The sequence below is a fragment of the Miniopterus natalensis genome, chromosome 8, assembly GCF_054644295.1.
Source record: "Miniopterus natalensis isolate mMinNat1 chromosome 8, mMinNat1.hap1, whole genome shotgun sequence".
Classification (NCBI taxonomy): Eukaryota; Metazoa; Chordata; class Mammalia; order Chiroptera; family Miniopteridae; genus Miniopterus; species Miniopterus natalensis.
Window position 1 is genome coordinate 40,657,227 of NC_142088.1, and position 18,821 is coordinate 40,676,047.

Here is an 18,821-nt window from a genome sequence, read left to right on the forward strand (position 1 = left end):
TTCTGATTTTTAAAAGGTTTTTTCTCTTGTTCCTCTAAACAAAATGATTTAGATCTGGGAAGGACCAAGTCTGGGAACTTGGCTCAGAATCCCTCACCTACGTGTGTCTTAAAGCTTTTAGGCCCCTTGTCAGGTTGGAGCATCAAGATTGTGAAATGATAACGAGAAGTGGCAGATCACTGCTGCTTAAAATATGATCCTGGAACAGCAGCATCTGGGGCCTGTAGGAAATGCAGACTCTCAGGACCCAGCCCAGCCCTGCCACATCAGAATCTGCATTTAACAAGAGTCCCAGGTGGCTTGCGTACACATTAAAATCTGAGCAACACTGGCAAGACCATCAGTAGATTCCCAGGTACTGGTAAATTAAATGAATGATTTCAATAGTTTGTCAGTTTGGAAAAGTGGTCTTCGCACAAGTGGCATGAGCGATTCAGCCACAGTCGCACTCCAGGCCTGAGGAGCTACCTGCTCAGGCTGCCGCTGCAGAGCACACTCCCGACTTTAAACATGCTCCTCCTGTGGGCATACAAATTGGCTCCCCCAGATAAGGCCACGGTTAAAAGGCAGCTTCTGAATTCATTACTTCTTTTCATGTCGTCAGCCCAGCCGCACATTTCACCGCTCTCGATTCTGCCCCTGCACCGGGATTGCTGTGCGGTGTTCAGAGTATAATCACCACCAACGAACCATGAACGCAAACTAATAAACATAATTGGAACTGACGCACTCGGGTTGCAATTTCATTTTCCTTCACACAGTCTCCCGAGTTAGGAAGGTACAATGGTGGAACACAGCAATCAATAGCACCCGCTCACTGCATCTGCGCTGCTAAATGAAGACGCCAGCCTGGCGGGTCCCTGAAGGGATCATAATTCTCTCTTGCTCATTTGGGAGTTCAGCAACAACTCACCCAGGGAAATGCACTCAGCATCTCTTGAGAGGGGACTATGGCTCATCTTACCGTGGTTGAGAACACCATCTTCCACCAGGACCTGCCACATGCCGACAGCTTGAGTTCGGGAGTGAACACACGGAGTCTGCTGCAGCATCCAGTCCACCAGCTCGGTGCCCACACAGCATTGTCTGAGGGGAGGTGGGACACAGAGGACGGGAGATCACCCCCTTGTAGACAAAGATGTCTCTTTTGAGTAGAGACCCTCCAAAGAGCTTAGTGCTCTTGCACCATGAGAGGTCTCACTGCAAACATAGCACCACAAGGTGTGGCCTCAGGGTCTCAAACTCCTGTACCAACCAATAAAGCCACTCCACTTGTGAGAGAAGCTTCTAAGCAAGGCCGTCTAAACAAAAAAGCACTATAAGTTGTGGTACCCAGGAGACCAAAGGGCTGTAGGCAGGGAGCATTTATCTGGCAAGCTAAAGATCACAGGGCCAGAATCTCCCATCTTGTGCCTGTCCCAGAAAATCTCTGTGCAAAATGAAGGCAAAGTAAAACTCTGACTTCCTTCACCTGAGCCTTGTGAGGAATCAGTTAATGTGTGTGAGGCACTCAGAGGTGCTCCGTGAAGGGCGCTGTGTAAGTGCAAAATTATATAGCACTTTATATTTTCAAGTAATACTACTGATCTTCCTCAGAGGGGTGTTGGGAGAAACAAGCAATTAGCAATGCAAATCTCTCGGAAATAAGTTCCATGTAATGAGTATCAGCACTTCTACTGCGCCTGTGGTCTGAAGAGCACCAAATGCTCTCTGTATGGTCACGCATTCATCCCTAAGGTGCCCTCTGCGGTAAGTTGGTCAGGATGGGTGAACTACAATGCATTAGTTAGGAAACATAATCACACACACACATTAGGAAACACTAAAACCTTCAGTGGGGTGATGGTTTAAGGGAGGAAATGGGATCTTTAAATCCTAGCGATGAATCCCGAGGACAAAGGAACAGGCAGGGAGTCACAGAGCAGCTGGGTCTGAGTCACTGGTGGCCTCCCTCCCATACTAAGGATGCCACCAACTCTGGGGCACAAGCTGAGCCTGGGTCAAGCCCAGACAGCTCCTCTTTAGTTTCAACTGGAGGAGATTCCTGGTGCTGCAGCACTTTAGGAAGAGGCTTAGCCTGGGAGGACCAGGCTCATGTGGCTCACTAGCTACATGGCTTTGACCTTATTTTTTGACTCTCTGGCTCTCAGTTTTCTCATCTGTAAAAGAGGTGTCCTCTAAGGCCATTTCCAGTTCTAATATTCTAGGAACTGAAATTTATCAGAGCCCCTGGGCTGCCCTGATTCAGGTCTGACCCTAAAACAGTTCACAACAAGGAGGTTGTGCTGAGAAGGCCGTTGGATTCCCAGGACTTCTCTGATCACAGGCTAGACCCACACACTGGAGCTGCAATGGGCAAAGAGGCACCTGGTTACTATTCATCCTGAACCAAACCTATGATCTGTCAAAAGATACCTCTTCTAGTGTGAGAATTTATTAATGGACAAAGCCTTGTAAAAGTGTGGAAAAAATCAATCTAATGTGTTTTTTTAATTCAATGGTTACCTTTACTAAAAAGAGCACATGGAATTGAGATGATCCCAGATCACCTGGGCCCTGGCACAGGGCCTAAGAATCCTGCAGTCAGGATACAGAAAGACACCCAGCTGCGGCGCTCGGAGCTGATGGTCACTGGGTTTCCTCTCTGTTCATCATCACCAGCCACTTTAGAACTGACAGCTAGTAGAGTGATCATTAGGGATGATACTACATCTGGGGAGACTTCAACCCCCTAATACTGCAGCAATGATATAGTGGATGTAATGGGGTGAAGGCTGAATTGAGAACAAGATCTGGTACAAGGAACTCAAACTGTGCTGCAGAAAAAAAGAAATCATGCCTTTGGCTTCCAGTTGAGCCCATGGGTCTTTACCAACAGATCATTAATTTGTGTCATAGGGTGTGGAATAGACATAACACCTATATTTCAGGGGTTTAAAATCTTAGTACTATGGGGCAAGAAAGTGATTATGGTGTCTGACTTCTAGTTTCCATTATTTGTCACCAAAGATGACATATTTTAATGGAATTTCCCTAACGCAAGTTAACATTTGGGAAAACATAATCACATCTTAAATTAAGGGAAAAAACTAACAACATTTTAAAAAGAAAAAGGTCCTTTAGCCATATGAAATCTTGAAATCCACTTAATGAGTTAAAGAGGTTAAACTCTGAGTCATATGACTACAATTTCTTTTTAATTTTACTTCCCCTAAAGTTATAGCAGTGTGTCCGGACCACAGACTCCCAAAAGAATGAGCTTCCAGGGTTGGAGGAGAGGACTTCCTTCCAAACGTAATCATCCAAAATGATAAACACCAACATTAAAAGGGTTAGATGAACAATCTGTCTAAAGAGGTGGAATGTGTACTAAGAGGAATGTGCTACTGATAAGACTAAAGTGTTCTTCAAATCCCATCTCGTTTCAAAAATTCTTTCAAGAAGAGGTCAATCTAAGTGTAACAAACAAACTGTCCATTTTGGTCTTGCAAACATATTGGGATCTAAAGAACAATATAAATGAACAAACAAAACAGAAACAGATTCATAGATACGAGAACAGACTGATGGTTGCCTAAGGGGAAGGTGATAAGGGGACTGGGTGAAAAAGGTGACGAGATTGAGAAGTAAAGATTGGTAGTTACAAAAAAGTCACAGGAATATAAAGTACAGCATAGGAAATATAGTCAACAATATCGTAGTAACTATGTATGGTGCCAGGTGGGTACTGGAAATATCAAGGGGAACACTGTAAAATATATGATTATCTAACCACTAACACAAAATAATATTGGATGTAAGCTGTAATTGAAAATATAAATAAGTAAATAAATGATATTCATGGTGACCCAAGAGGAAGAATTTGCAATGATTTTCCATCTCTGTCATTTAGATGAGTTGAATCTCATCTAAATATAGTAATTTTCCTAAAAAGACACTAGTAAACAGAAGTACAAAAGTTTTATTCTGGATCTTGAAGCACATATACTCAAAGGCTTGCTATAGGGTAAACCAGGTATAATTTTATAAATTCTATCAAAGTTGACAGTCACTAGGAAGATATATACCCTTCATGGTGATGTTACAATGTGCATTCTAGCTTTGCACTGTGTCTTATGAATTTGGTTTATGTGAATCAAATGGGTTGTGACCCATACCAAGTCTCATGGGTTCTGAGGTCATGTCTAGGCCAACTGGGAAAGTGAGTCTGGCCACTGCGGGAAGAGAGCCGTGAGTCTGAACGATGGGTGCAGGCAGACAGCATGAAGGCTTGTGTGCCATATACAGGCCATTCGAATTCCTAAACCCTTAGCGAGTTGATAAAATCAAGAGTTAAAGATTAGACATAAATTCTTATTTGACTCACGATGGCTCAGTCATCCCTGACGGTTTAACTACATCATGCAGCTCCAGTCTTTATTATTTTTTTTACCTCCAGTGACAGCTATAATGAGTCCTTAATTCTATATGATTACAGCTGTGACAGTGTTGTATATCTTACTATATGCATAATAGAATAAAATCTATAGTGTTTACTTTCTAAATAAAACCTGTAAAATGCATTGTATATATTTTTTCATTCCGGCATCCTGAGGGCTTGGAACACACAACAGTGTCCAGTGGCCAGTAACTACCTAACAAATTTGTGGAATGAATAAACAATAGATTAAATGAACAGATTACTGAACCAACCTTGGTTTAAACCTTGGCTCTGCCACTCACTAGATTTATGACTTGGACAAAAACTAATCTCTCTGAGCCTCAGTTTTATAATCTGAAAAGTGGTTGTACACCTAGCAGGCTACAGTGAGGATGAAATGAGATAATGTATAGAAAGTGGCCTGGTACGGGCTTCAAGCGTAAATAAATGCTCAGTAAGTGTTAGTTGAATCTCACCTAAATACAGTAATTTTCCTAGAAAAAACTAATAAACAGAAATACAAAAGTTTTATTCTCTTTGTTCATCACAATTAAATCAATGCCCAAGCAAGCTAGTTTAGGTGTAGCCGCTGAGAGTATTAAGGCTAATTAAAGTCATGCAGCATCCACGACAAGCTTAGATCTTCCAGAACTCCTGGGAGGATTATAAAACATGCCGCCCATGCATGAAAAACAGGGAAAGGCAAGTTTGTTTCCATTTCACTAAACATGAACCCGAGGCTCGCAGCCTTTAGAATCACGGCACCTACCTGTATGTCTTTAGGTGATACTTTCTATCTCTTATCATGTGAGGTGCCCGAGAGAGAATGGCATTTCGTAAAATTTTTCCAGCCCTGAGGATCTTCTCTGAAGGAACCTGGTTTTAATCAGGTGGTAGGAGGGGAAGAGAGAGAAGAGTTTACAGAAGCAAAACCAACCAGATGAATCCTTAAATCACTTTCCAATCTGCCTCTGGCTTGCAAAATGCAACTAATTCATACATTTACATTGTTCACGTGTGCGACTGCTTTAAGTAGAGAACCGAGACACACTGAATATTTATCGTCTCTGCAGAGTGTAACTGAGGCGGCTGCTGGGATGCTCTGGCTCTCGGACCGCCTGCGGCGGTTACTGACGGTCATCAACCCACCTACATCCCATTACCTTGGGAATGGTGTTAGCAGGACGAGGAGGGACGTGAGGTTCAATGGGAGGTGTCTGAAAAATAAAACGTTAAAGCAAAAGGAAATTAAACAAAAATTCACTAAAGAAAATTATGGGTTGGGGGATAATAGGAAACATCCATTTTTATAAAACTCAAAATAGAATTAAAACAAAACAAAACACAACAAGAGTTAAAATCTGCCTACAGGACTTGAATGCACAGGCATTCAAAGGGCAAAATTAGACCATTCAATTTGCCAAAATTTAAATGTAAATTATTAAAAATGAAATAAACAAACAGATAGGAATGATTAGATGTCTGTAGGCTTAATGAGAGGGGAACGGATATCTTCTCAAAGCATAAAAACATCAGAGGAGAGGCAAAAGCAAAGCAAGAAAAGCGGGAACAGAGGCTAAAATGACTACCTCGGGGGAAGGGTCAAAGCCCTGCTTTAGGGCGGAAACCAGCAACTGCATCCCCCATGTGGTAAAGCTTCTTTTTCTGTGTTTTTTGGGGGAAACGCCTTAATTTTTAAATAATGCTTCTTGGTGGCTGTGTGCATGCAGGTTCCTGGAAGCCACTGGGGCAGGCCGTGACCTTGTCTCTCACGTGCGAGGCAGTGCTCAGCTTTCAGGACGCTGTGCCTGTCCGAGCAGCTGGGACCTAGGTAAAGCTTCTGTCACTGTCCACATGCTTCCGCTGAAGGTGCTGTATCGGAGTCCCAGGAAAACGACTCACGACACAGCTGCAGGTTGAGTCCCCGAGTCCTACCGAAATCCCTTCTATTTCTCGGAAATACCCGGCCATGGCATGTCCCAAAGGAGACAGATAGATTCAGTCAAAGGTGGTGGTAGAACCATCAATACCACACTGTTTATGCCACTTCCAGAAGGTAAGAAGAGACGGTAGGTTTATTTATGGGTTGCAGTAGGCAAAATAATGGTTCCCCAAAAGATGTCATGTCCACACCCCCAGGGCCTGTGAATGTATTAGATTACATGGCAAAAGAGACTCCATAAGTGTGATTCAGTTAAGGATCAAAGTGGGAGGTTATCCTGGTGTTTCCAGGCGGGTCCAACGTAATCATATGGATCCTTAAAAGGTAGACGATGGAGGCAGATGAGTTAGAACCAGAGAGGTGGCAGAGTGAGTAGGACTCAGCCCCATCGTGCTGGCTTTGATGACGGGAGAGGCCAAGCGCCAAGGAATGAGGGCAACCTCTAGAAGACAATGTACGGATTTCCCCCGGAGCCTCCAGAAGGAGCTGAACTGCTGGCAATGTGATTTTAGCTCTGTGAGAGCATTTCAGACGTCTAAATTACAGCGCTGCAAGGTTATTAATTTGTGTTGTTTTAAGCCAATAAGCTTGCAGCCATTTGTTACAGTAGTCACAGAAAACTAACGCACAGATTATTATACTTCACACTAAAAACCGTACATTTTGCAAATAGAAACCAATACATTGAAAATAAATTGGTAGGTTATCACTCTAACTCTAATTTTATATGAGATTATATAAATATAATTAGCGGAGGAAATAAAAATCAATATTAATTTAAAATACTTTATGTACTAATACAAATAGACATGCATGAACATATACTTATCTTTTTATCAGTGATAAATTCAGTTGTGCTGATGCTTTTAATATTATAATAACATTAAGGAAAAAGTGAAAAGACACTAAGCTTTAAGAGAAGGATAGATGAAACAGATTTATTTAGCATGACTGAAATCTCATTGAACTTAAACATTTTCATCACCTTGCTGATATCTAGTAGGCTTTTTTTTCCTCTTGAAATCACTAGGTTTGAATTAACTAAATTTTTAATTAATCAAATTTAACATGTAACATTGTGGGAGTTTAAGGTGTACAGCAGTGTTACTTTAACACATTTATATATTGTAATAACATTGCTGATATAGCGATACTTATCACCTTGCATAATTGTAGTGCAATATTATTGTCTACATTCACTGTACTGTGCATTAGGTCTCTATGGCTTATTTACCACTCATTACAAGTTTGTGCCCTGAAACACCATTCCTCTCATTCCCCCGCCCCACCCCCTGGTAATTTCCATTTTACTCTGTTTTTTTCAGGCTTAACTTTTTTAGATTCCACATATAAGTGGTATCATACAGTACTTGTCTTTCTCTGTCTGACTGTATGTCTCTTAGCATAATGTGCTCAAGGTTCATGCATGTTGTGGAAAATGGCAGAACAGCCTCCTTTCTCATGGCTGAATAATATTCCATTGTGTAAAGGTACCACATCTTTTTTATTCCCATGTTTATCTCAGCATTATTCACAATAGTTAAGATATGGAAACAACCCAAATACCCATCAATAGATGAATAGCTGATTTAACTTTTTAAAAAGCAACTTTGTGACAATAAAACATTTGGCATTGAGGAAGTGCCTTACCAGGGCTAAAACAAATACACCAGGGATATGGGTAGCAAAGTCTGAGCAAGAAAGTGGCTACCACTCATTATTTCCCACAGAGGGAATTTAATGCCTGAACTAGCTTTGTGGGTGGTGGAAGAACTAAGCCAAACAGGCGACAGGAAGGTAACCCAGATGTTAGCAAAGCAGGAAGCCTTGGGCAGAGGAACAGAAGGAGAAAGAGGCATTACCAGAGTCTGAATCAGGTGTCTTGATGTGAATCTGAACCCCAGAGAGCCCCCAGGCCCAAGAGGTATGGCCACTTTGAGGACACTGCCTACCCTCTCACTGCTGAGAGGGAGGTGACACCCTCCCCACAATTTCCCTCCAGGCAGAAGCCACAGAAACAAGGAAAAGAATTTCACTGTATAAATGATTAGGTTAGAAGTCGCCTGGTAATAGCGAGATGATCAAGCAAAACCAAGGACAGAGAAGTCTGGGAAACACTGCAGAGGTTGGCCTGACCTGAAATGCACTGCAGAGCATGGGGAGGGTGGAGAATTGCTTTGAGGACAAACAGGGCCAGGACTGGCACAGCAGGGTGGCTGCAGTGGCCATGGGGCGCGGGGCGGGGGGGGGCAGGGCTGTGGCATCTGTCCCTCAGCCCTCTCACCCTCTCACAACTCCATATCCCTTAGGCACTGTCCATGTTGGGCTACAGACAGGAAAGGTGGGCGGTGGGTGAGCACAGAGTGAGCCTTCATTAATGCAGTGCTTCCTTAGTTTGTTTCCTGGGCGGCCCTATGTTCAGACCTATAGCCAGAAAACACATATTGCAAATGGGCCCTAAAAAGGAATGGACTCTTCTCGAATTAAATTTCATACATTTCAACACATCAATCACACGCTGAGAATAAAAATTCTTCCTTCTTACCTAGGCATGAATGAATCCAAACTGGGCTACGAAAATATGATCCTAAAAAGCTAGGCAGAGAGAACAGATAAAGGCTGGGGTATTCAGCTCTCTGCTTTTCTTGGCTTTCTCCACTGAAGACTTCCCTCAGGATTGACCATAATTGATTTTTGTTTGTTTCTGGAAAGCAGATGCATTCTACTGCTTTTTATTATGTTTTTATTACTACTGAAAAGGAGAAACAGTAAGGGAAAATATTCCTTTTGGAACCAGAGCCAATTCAGAAATACTAATCAGGTGGCGGAAAATACGAATGTAGCCTCCATTACAAGATGCACAATAACTCCCCAGTAGGTTATAATGAAGTATAAGGCACTGTAATAGGCTTTGTGAAAAACCATATTCAGGCCCTTTTGAAAGCGGGTAATTCTTTTTACTCAAGTACTTGCTCACAGAAGCCTTTTGCAAGGCACAACATTTTAAGCCAAGTGATAAGAATAACAATCTGGATGTTGACACAAAGCTCATGGCAGAACTCCGGCCACCCAGTGCAATAAAAAGTCATAGGAACCCTCATCCAATTTAATTCAAGTACTTAATGAAGGCCTACTGTGTGCAGAGCAACGTGCTAGGCTAAAGCAGAAGACTCTGATAAAGTGCCCCATCTAAACAAGCTCTTGATCTTGATGGGAAAGCAAAACTTCTGTGGGCTAAATAATTAGTGAGACAATCTGAGTCAAATAAAAGCAACAACATTCTGGGTTTCAAATTTTCTCTCTCTCATTTCAGGTGAGGAAAATCTCTAGGAAGTGGGGAAAATAATATTCAGTTTTTGATGAAAAACTAAACTTTTAGGAATTATATTCCCTTGTTTTGGCATTTTGGAATAATGCAACTAAAGTCTCAGAAAAGTATGCCTCATTCTTGTAATAATGATCCTCAATGTCATCACTCTTTGGTTGACCAGATGAAATTAAAGGAACGACTAAGTCAGACTCATAGACAGATTTCACCACTCTGAAATAACTATGTAAGTTTTTCCATTTATTAAATAGTAATGGGAAAATTATCTATAGACCTCTTTGGCTTCTATCTGCAGGCTTTTTATTTTTTAAGTTTTTTCTAGTTCAAAACTGGCTTATAGATTTCCAATTTCAGCTTCCATATGTATAGAGATTAAAAGTTGTTACCCCCATCCTTACAACAAGAAAAAGCTGAACAAAGTGAAAATGACTTCTCTCGGGTCCATCAGAGAACTGAGTTTGCAGAGGAAGCTGCAACCCTGAAATGTGGAGAGACAAGGGAATCCTGAGAGTTAACAGCTGAGATTTGGCTACTTGGAACAGAAGCCACAAACTGGTAGGGACACTTAAATGGTGTTAAATTAATTAAACAAGGAAGCCATTAGGCTGATGTGGCTCGAAGACCAAGGCTGCTAATGTAAGCAAGCCCAAATCTAAGTCTGTAAATGCCTCAGGGTTATGAAACTGAAAGCTAAGGGCAACCAATCAATCACAAACAGCCAACTAGGCTTGAAGCGATAGCCAGTTAATTTCCTTGCTTTGCTTCCACCTTTTGTCTGTCAAAGCATCTCCCTGAGCTCCTATTGGTAGAGTACTCCTAACCTCTTCTGGTTGGGGTCTGCCAGATCCAAATCAACTTCTGCTCAAATGAACTTAAAATGTTTAATACGACTCAGTTTATCTTTTAACAATGGTCATTGTGATGAAATGCTAGAAACTAAAATACTTTATTAGTCTTATCCTACATGAGAGTTGCGCATTTCTTTGACTCTAGTTCCCTCTAGCCTTCCTGTCTCACCTAAGAGAGGAAAAAGGAGCTAAGAAATAATTGTGAAGGTCACAGTGTAGGGACACGTGCCCACTAAATGACTGAGATTTAATCATAAGATTATAGGACACTTCCCTTCCCCTGCGTGCCTCAGGCCAGTATAAAAGTCATGGGTTACAGCTGAAATCGCTGAAAGAGGCAGACTCTAAGTTACAAAATAATCGTGAGGACGTAAGTAAAGCATAGGGAATATAGTCAACAGTATTGTGATAACTGTGTATGGTGCCAGTTGGGGTACTGGAAATCTTAAGGGGAACACTATGTAAAGTATATGACTGTCTCACCAGTAAGCTGTACACCTGAAACCAACACAAAATAAAATTGAAAGAAAAAAATGCAGACTCTATCTAAGGAGGAGTTCTTAGGGAAGCCCAAACAAAACCCAGGAGACAGAAACAAGGACACTAGAAGCCTCTGGCATCTATAACGACAACAAACATTAAAAGCTCAAACCTTAGCCAGATTAACAAAAAGCCTCACACTAAAGGCCTACTTATCTCAGTTCCTCCTGCGAGAAACTTCACATTTGGCATTCCACCAGAAATTACAAGGCATGCTAAAGGCAAGTGAAAACAAAGTCTGAAGAGATCAAGTAAACATCAGAGCCAGACTCAGATATGACACAGATTTCGGAATTGTCAGACAGGAAACGGAAATTGCCATGTTAACCATGGAATCGTATTCCATTAACAATGCTAATTTAAAAAGTAGACACTATGCAAGAATATACTGGGTAATATAAGCAGAGAGATGGGAACTCTGAGAAAGAAATGCCTGCCTTCCCTCTCCTTCCTGCTTGGACCCACAGCAGCAGGAAGAGCCACAGCGGGTGGAGTGGGGGGCAGACGACACCCCTCTGCCAAGTGCTGCGACCGCCAGCCCAGTCTCCAGAGATTCCGCGCCGACAAAAGCCAGAAGTGAAAAGCTGGATCTAGCAAGTTATTTTGTAGATATTAACAAACTGATTCTAAAGTTTTATACAGAGAGGCAAAAGACCCAGACAGTCAGCACCATGTGGAAGGAGAGGCTGGAGGTGGGGGACCGAGCGGCTCCACCGTGGGACCCGCCGTAAAGCCACAGTGAGCGAGACGGTGAGGCCCCGGCAGAGCAGGCAAATGGGAACAGGACACAGAGCCCGGAGACAGGCCCACAGAAATGACCACACAAACTGATCGCTGACAAAGGAGCAAAGGCAAGGCGATAAAGCCAATCTTTTCAACAAATGGTGCTGGAACAACCGGATATATCCACAGGCAAAAAAAAATGAATCTGGACGCAGACCTTACACCCTTCACGAGCAATCACTCAAAATGGATCACACACCTGAATGTTAAATTATGTAACATAACAACACATTTATAACAACATACTGTATATAATGACATGTAATATAATGAGTTACCATGCTGTGTAATTCTAGTTTGAATAAAAACATGCATAAATATCACCTTATTCCATGGACATTTGAGAATGTCCTCTGTGAGGTGCTAAAGTTAATTTATTAGAATTCAAAGGGGATTATTCTGGTAAATGATGCTAAGTTTGGGTTACAATGCTAGGTTTGGGCTACAAAATGTTTAAAATGAGATTGGCCCAATTAGGGACACAACCTCTGACAATCTGAGAAGCTATAGAAACTCCTTTAAAAAAAAAAAAAAATCAGCCCACAACAAATGATTTTTCTCATCCTTGGTGCTTTGAAGATTCATAATTAATGCATTAGATGAAGCAATTGAAGGAACCATTTGGGGAGATTAGTGATTAGGTAAGAGCCGTCCTGAACTTCTTATTTTGAGGGATCTATTGAATGTTTGCTACGAACATCAATTGTGTCCCGAGTTGACCTTCCAGCCTCTGCATGTCCTGAATCTCCATTACTGCAAATATGTCACTGCTTGTGCCACAGCTGTTTACCTGTTTCTCCAAGTACAACAAGAGCTTCTTAAAATCAAAAATTGTGTTCTTGTTAGCTCGGTATGCCGGTGGTGCTTTATGCGTAGAGATTAGTCATTAAATATTTACTTGACTAATATGTGGAGAAATCTCTGAGGAGCTTTTTGCCTGGCAGCGGTATAAAAAGAATGGAAATAATTTTTCCTCTCTTCATTTCTGAAATTCCAGTTTTGCTCTTCACTGTTAGATGGGGAAAGACTGGGTTTATTGGCTGGTGGCAGATAATGTGCGGACGACTACTTTTGTTCCTTCCTTCTCTTCAGTTCATGTCTGGAATGAGGTGTTTTAAGGCTGGAAGGGAGAAGCAGTAACCTAAAGTTGACACTTTTGCATTCCCTTTATTTAGATCAAGGAAGTTATCAAAAACTGATGGCCCCAGGGACATGAAGCCATCCCTCTCCAGCATCTGGACTTTCTCTTATTTTCTCATGATAGACACAAAATAAGTTTTGAGTTTTCACTGTTTTGAAAAGTATTTCTGAAAATTTTTTGGACAGTGTTGAGAATTCATACAAGGGATGGTACCCTCAAGATGCTCATACGTACATATATCCAAAATTCTGCTTATAGTTTCAGGGGTTAACTGAAATTTATTGAAGTCCATACACAGATCTTAAGTATGAACATGTGTATTAACTATAGAAAAAATCCACTATATAAAAGCCCAATAGAAATACGTGAATATATTCACCAAAAGACATGTAATAGGATGTTCAGAGCACAGCTATTCATAATAGCCCACCCACAACAGAATTATATATATTATGATATATTCTCATAATGGAATGGGGAAAGCAACTTACAGCCACATGCAACAATGTAAACCACACAGACTTAATATCCAATGAAAGAAGGTGGGTACAGAAAGTATGTATCAAGTGATTTAATTTATCTGAAATATAAAAACAGATTACCCTTAGGTGGAGGGGTGGCTAGAGGAATATACGAGTTTCCTTGCGGGGTGATGGTGTTGTTCGGTTTCTTAATTTGGGTATGGTTTACATGAGTGTGTTTGTGAAAATCTATTGACCTAAATGACATGTGCACATTTTTATATGTATATACTAAGTTAAAAGAAAAAAACCTATGTTGGAACGAGACATTAACTTAATCTCCTTATCAAAAAAATAAAATATTTACTAACCCTCCATTATACATAAAAATAAAGGAGACCTTGGGATTTTGAAACAACATTTTTAGGGCACCTGGTCATATGTGATCCTGACACACGGCCCAACTGGCACCAATTTGTATATAGTGTTTCTCTGAGGGCGGCTCAAAGGGAAAAAGAGGATGCATATAAGTTTGTACACATGAAAAGCACCAGCAAAAACGTGACCACCACCAACCTCCACAGAGGGTGGCACTGAGGAGTAGGACACTTGGTGAGATGCCACCTAGCATTTTTACACATATTTATTCGTTTAGCAATTCTGGAAAAAAATGTGGAATACTGATTGCAAATGTCAAGTATCTACTGCTTACACACTAATAACGCTGTCAAAGGTATGTAAACACATGAAAAATTAAAACAAAAGGAGTATTCAAGTCGGCATATAATTAAATGTTTTACAGCTATTTCATTTAAATATTTGCTATACCTGGCAAAACATACCCTTTTCCAGCAGATCACAATAACTATTAACAAAATATCGATGTATTTTATTTATTCATATATTCCATCACAAATACAATACAATCACATCCTTCTCAGCTACTGCGCTTAAGAAGCCCAACAATTTGACTCTCGAGAGAGTGAAAAGCATTTTTCTACAGCCAAATATAGGTTTCTGAAGATAGAAGTTGAATCCATCAAAGATCTCAGAAATTCTCACAAATACTTTTAGGTGATGTATTAAATTCAAAATAAGCGACACGCATTTAAGTTATATATTGTGGAAACTACTACTCATTTTTTAAGTTAATGACCAGTAAGAAAATGCATACACTTTTCCAGGCAGTCAGCACTGATTAATCAGCAGGCGGGTTTCACAAGATCAGGGGGATGCCTGCGCTGCCACAGGCTGGCATGAGCAGAGGAAAATCACGTCTAGCCAAACCCGATACACATAAGTATTTCATAGAGGTGCAAGAAGAAGGGGGTAGCAACAGTCATCCATGGCGGCCCAAGGAGGCCTTGCCCGAGGAGGTGGGATTTGGACAGTATCTTTAGGATGAAGAACCTAAAGGCTAGAGTGTAGTGTAGGCCAGAGCCCAAAATCACAGGGGTGGGAGTTGAAAGTATTCTGAGTCTCCTAGTCCAGCTGTAGCACAGAGCTGGCTGGGAAAGGGGAGAAAGTGCAAGAAGATGGTACATGTGAAGATATTACAGATTCAGCTTTGTTAAGAAGACACTGGGAAGTCGGATTATCAATTGTAGTAAAGGCAATTTGGTTACCGGTTTTTTAAATCACAGAATAATGCATGCTCATTGGAAAGTATAAAAACATTTCATCATATAAACCATCACTCAAAGAAAACTATGATTACTATTTTGGAATATTAATATTAATCCCTTTTGTCTAAGTGTGGGTATCCATTAATTTTTAACTGAAGTGTGATAATACTCTAGGTAAAATTTTGTATCTTCCCTTTTCATATAACACTAAGTTATAAACAATTTCACATATCACTACAAATACTTTGTAGCATCATGTGAAAATTCATTAAATGTATATAGCATGATTTAATGGTTCTGTGCCTGCACCTTTAAGTTGTTTGTAATAGTTTGCTAGCATAAATATGCAATGAATTTGGGCAAAAAGTTCCCCTCACCCAACCATGCTTGGAGTTATCTTCTCAGGATCAATTCCCAGAAGTAGAATGCCTAGGTTATGGATTCAGGTTCTTTTTTTTTTTTTAAAGAATGCTTTTCTTTTTTAAAAAAATCTTTACCCAAGGATATGTCTATTAATTTTAGAGAGAGAGGAAGGCAGAGGGAGAGAGAGAGAAACATCCATGTGATAGAGAAACATTGATCAGTTGCCTCTCATATGCACCCCAACCAGGCACTGAACCCGCAACCTAGGTATGTTCCCTGACCTGAAACCGAACCCAAAGCTTTTTTGGTGCATTGGACAACTTTCCAACCAACTGAGCCACCCGGCTGGGGCAGATTCAGATTCTGGACACATATTGACAAATTATGAAGCTTACATTGAAGGCAATTTGGATGGGACATTTCTTCTGGATAATCTCTTGGAAAAATGGTCTATCTTTGGCCTCCTGAATATAGACATTCGTTTCTGTATTAACACTAATAAATATTAATGTGGAAAAATTAATCAATTAAGACAAAAATTTCCAACAGGAAAACACAAATACATTTTCTTAACTTTTAACTGCATGCTTTGCAAAATGCCCTAAGCCATTATTTTAATAGCATAGTAACTCCCAGGTGGGAAAGGTAAAATAATTACCATGAAAGAGAGTCCTCATGCACCTTGCACAGTCCTCTGCATGGAGGAGTATTTGTCTGCATTGACTGAAAATTTTGAAAGATTTTTTTCCCCCCTGCCTCAAACAACCTAGTAGGTGAAAGCTGCAATAAATACAACTTTAGTACCAAGACAGGATAAGAGCATTCAAACAGATGACTTGACAACCTTGAAGGACTCAGGAGCCTGAGAGTAGTTGGATAGTTGATCTCTGTTATGCAAAATTCCTGGAATAGCGAAACCTTATTAATGTTTTCAAGAAATATTTTAAGCCTTTACAAAGCTCATCAAAACAAAAATGATCAAAGTCCTAAAAGGCATATCGTATAAAATACGAAAACAAGGTAGAAAAGTAGCTTACTACAGAAGATAGGTCATTTCACATCTGGCTCAGAAGCCGGGTTTCCTAAACCACTCTTCTTTCTTTATTTTAATCATCAAGTTGCACTGGTTTAGACAGTGGTTTCAGTTCGAAGTACACACTGCCTGGCTTAAAAAGCCAAAGCAGTGTGATACATTACACTTCTAAAATTTGATTACACTCATATTTTCCTTTCTTCCCCTTTCTGTATTTCCTAATTTTCTAGAGCGTGCATAAGAAACCCTCCCAATTTTTAAAGCCTCACTGTTACTGGAGGCTGACGGAAGCTTTAGCACACTTTAGAAACCTGACATTTGTACCTCAGGGTCACAATCTTTTTTATTAACGGTAATTTGAAAGGCTTTAGAACCACTTGAACCATCTGCAGGCACAATGAGAAGGGGTCAGGCGTTATTGTGTTCTTTTATTGACAAGAAACTTAAACTGTGGACATAATTTTTTGGGGAAGTAAGATGAGGATTACAGCGAACCCTTAGGAGAGATTGTCACAGTAGCTCTTGGAGAAAGGGGAAATGTTTGGCGGCATGTAACCAAATGATGACAGTCCTTTGATTCAAGCTATCAGCCAGACTGGGGTAAATCATTACACGATTTGGTGATTAACGGGCTGCTTTTGGAGAAAGCATCGAGGATCGCATTCCCATGTGCTTCACTCACACGAGGCCCAGGTCCTGGGAGGGTTGGGCTGCACAGCCCCGGAGCAGACAGCCCTGCCGGGGGGGGGGGGGGGGGCGCGACCCTGGCAGCGACAGGGCGCCCGCGGATGGGGGGCCGAGGGGCCCGCTGCCCCCTGCTGTCTCTACCCCGCCTGCGCTGGAAACACCGCGAATCTCTGCTCTGTGCAGCCTCCGCCGAAAGAAATGCTGGGCTCGTTTCAAAGTAAATCTCTTTTCGAAATAAAGACGGAGTTTTTCATATGTTACCTACCTTCTTACCACTTAAACCTAAAAGCATTTTTGAGGACTCAAAGTTTCAGTCTTTTACACAATGGGGTCCCCTCCAGAATGCAGAGGAGGGCGGATGACCAGGAACAGGGAGGAGGAAGGGGACAGCCTCAGATGTTCAACATATTTGGGCCATAAGTGAGGGCAACACTGTCCCTGTGATTTAATCTTAGTATTAAAATATTTTATTGCAAAATTTCGCAAATAAAATGCCCTGGGTGAGTCGCTATGCTTGAAAACACCATAAATAACTGGTGTGTTATTGGTTGGAGCTATCATTGCTTTTCTTACCTTAAGTACTCATTTTGAGAACGATTTCCCTCTAATTATCATTAGGAGGTTAAACCTCAGTGATCGTATTGCATTTTTAAAAGAGGAGCACATGGGAATCTATAAATATATAGATCAGAGAAAGCTCTGAGACTATAGAGTTCATGTAAAAACTTTCTCAGGATATAAAAGCAAATGCAAACAAAGGCAAAAAGTGGGATGAAAGGCAAAATAGTGAAAATCTTGTCTGATTTGGGGCTGTGGGCTAAGGAAAGCTGCTCCACTCTTTTCTTGTCTCCTCCTTTGGGCGCTTCGCAATAGGTCCAGGAAAGAAGGGGAAGCAGGAAGGAGAGTCTGTGGGTTCATCCTGCAGGATAATAGTCCAGGCCCAAGGAAGGATCAGAAAAACAGTTATTAAGTGCTCTACACTAAGTGCTTCACATGAAGTGTCTTACTGAATACTCGCAACAGCCCTTTGATGTAGGCACTCTTATTCCCATTTCACAGATGAGAACACTGAGGCCGAGGGAGGTGAAGTCCCTCATGCAGGGTCAGAGAGCAGACAAGTGGCAGCTCCGGCACATGAATCCTGTAGTTTATCTTCTCTCTGAAGTAAGGGTGATTTTTTTGAAGGAGCCAATCTGATCATGCCACTTTTCTATTTAAAACTTTTCAATGGCTCCCCATTCTTCTGGGAACAAATCCAAAAGTCTTAACACTATTTAAAAAGCTCTTCATAATTTCACCCCTGCTTACTTCTCCAGCCTCACTTCCCACCACCCTCCCTCTTGTACAATTGCTCACAATGTTTTTCCGGTCCCTCAAATATGCCAAACTCGTTTGTTTTGGAGGCTCTGCCCAATCTGTTCCCTCTGCCTGTCACATATGTTCCCCTCCCCCTCCCTGATTTTCTCAGCCTTCGAGTCTCAGCAGCATGTGTCAGGCCCTCTATTTCTGTGCTTCTAGAGCTGCAGTGTCCTGTTGCAGAGCACAAGCTAGACATGAGCACTGTGCACGTGAACTGTGGCCAGCCTGAACTGTGATGTAAGTGAAATACACGCCAGAATTCACAACTAAGTACAAGGGGGAAAAAGTAAA

General features: G+C 41.3%; 1 protein-coding gene across 1 annotated transcript in view; it reads right to left on the reverse strand.

The window, feature by feature from the left end:
• The window catches only part of RAPGEF4 (Rap guanine nucleotide exchange factor 4), a 212,942-nt gene that overhangs the window by 75,836 nt on the left and 118,285 nt on the right, over positions 1-18,821 (reverse strand). The window contains exons 6-8 of the mRNA XM_016205212.2: positions 5,584-5,637; positions 5,190-5,296; positions 965-1,086 (exon numbers count right to left, since the gene is read on the reverse strand). Of these exons, the coding sequence (XP_016060698.2) occupies positions 965-1,086; positions 5,190-5,296; positions 5,584-5,637 (283 nt within the window). The remainder of the gene's footprint in view (positions 1-964; positions 1,087-5,189; positions 5,297-5,583; positions 5,638-18,821) is intronic.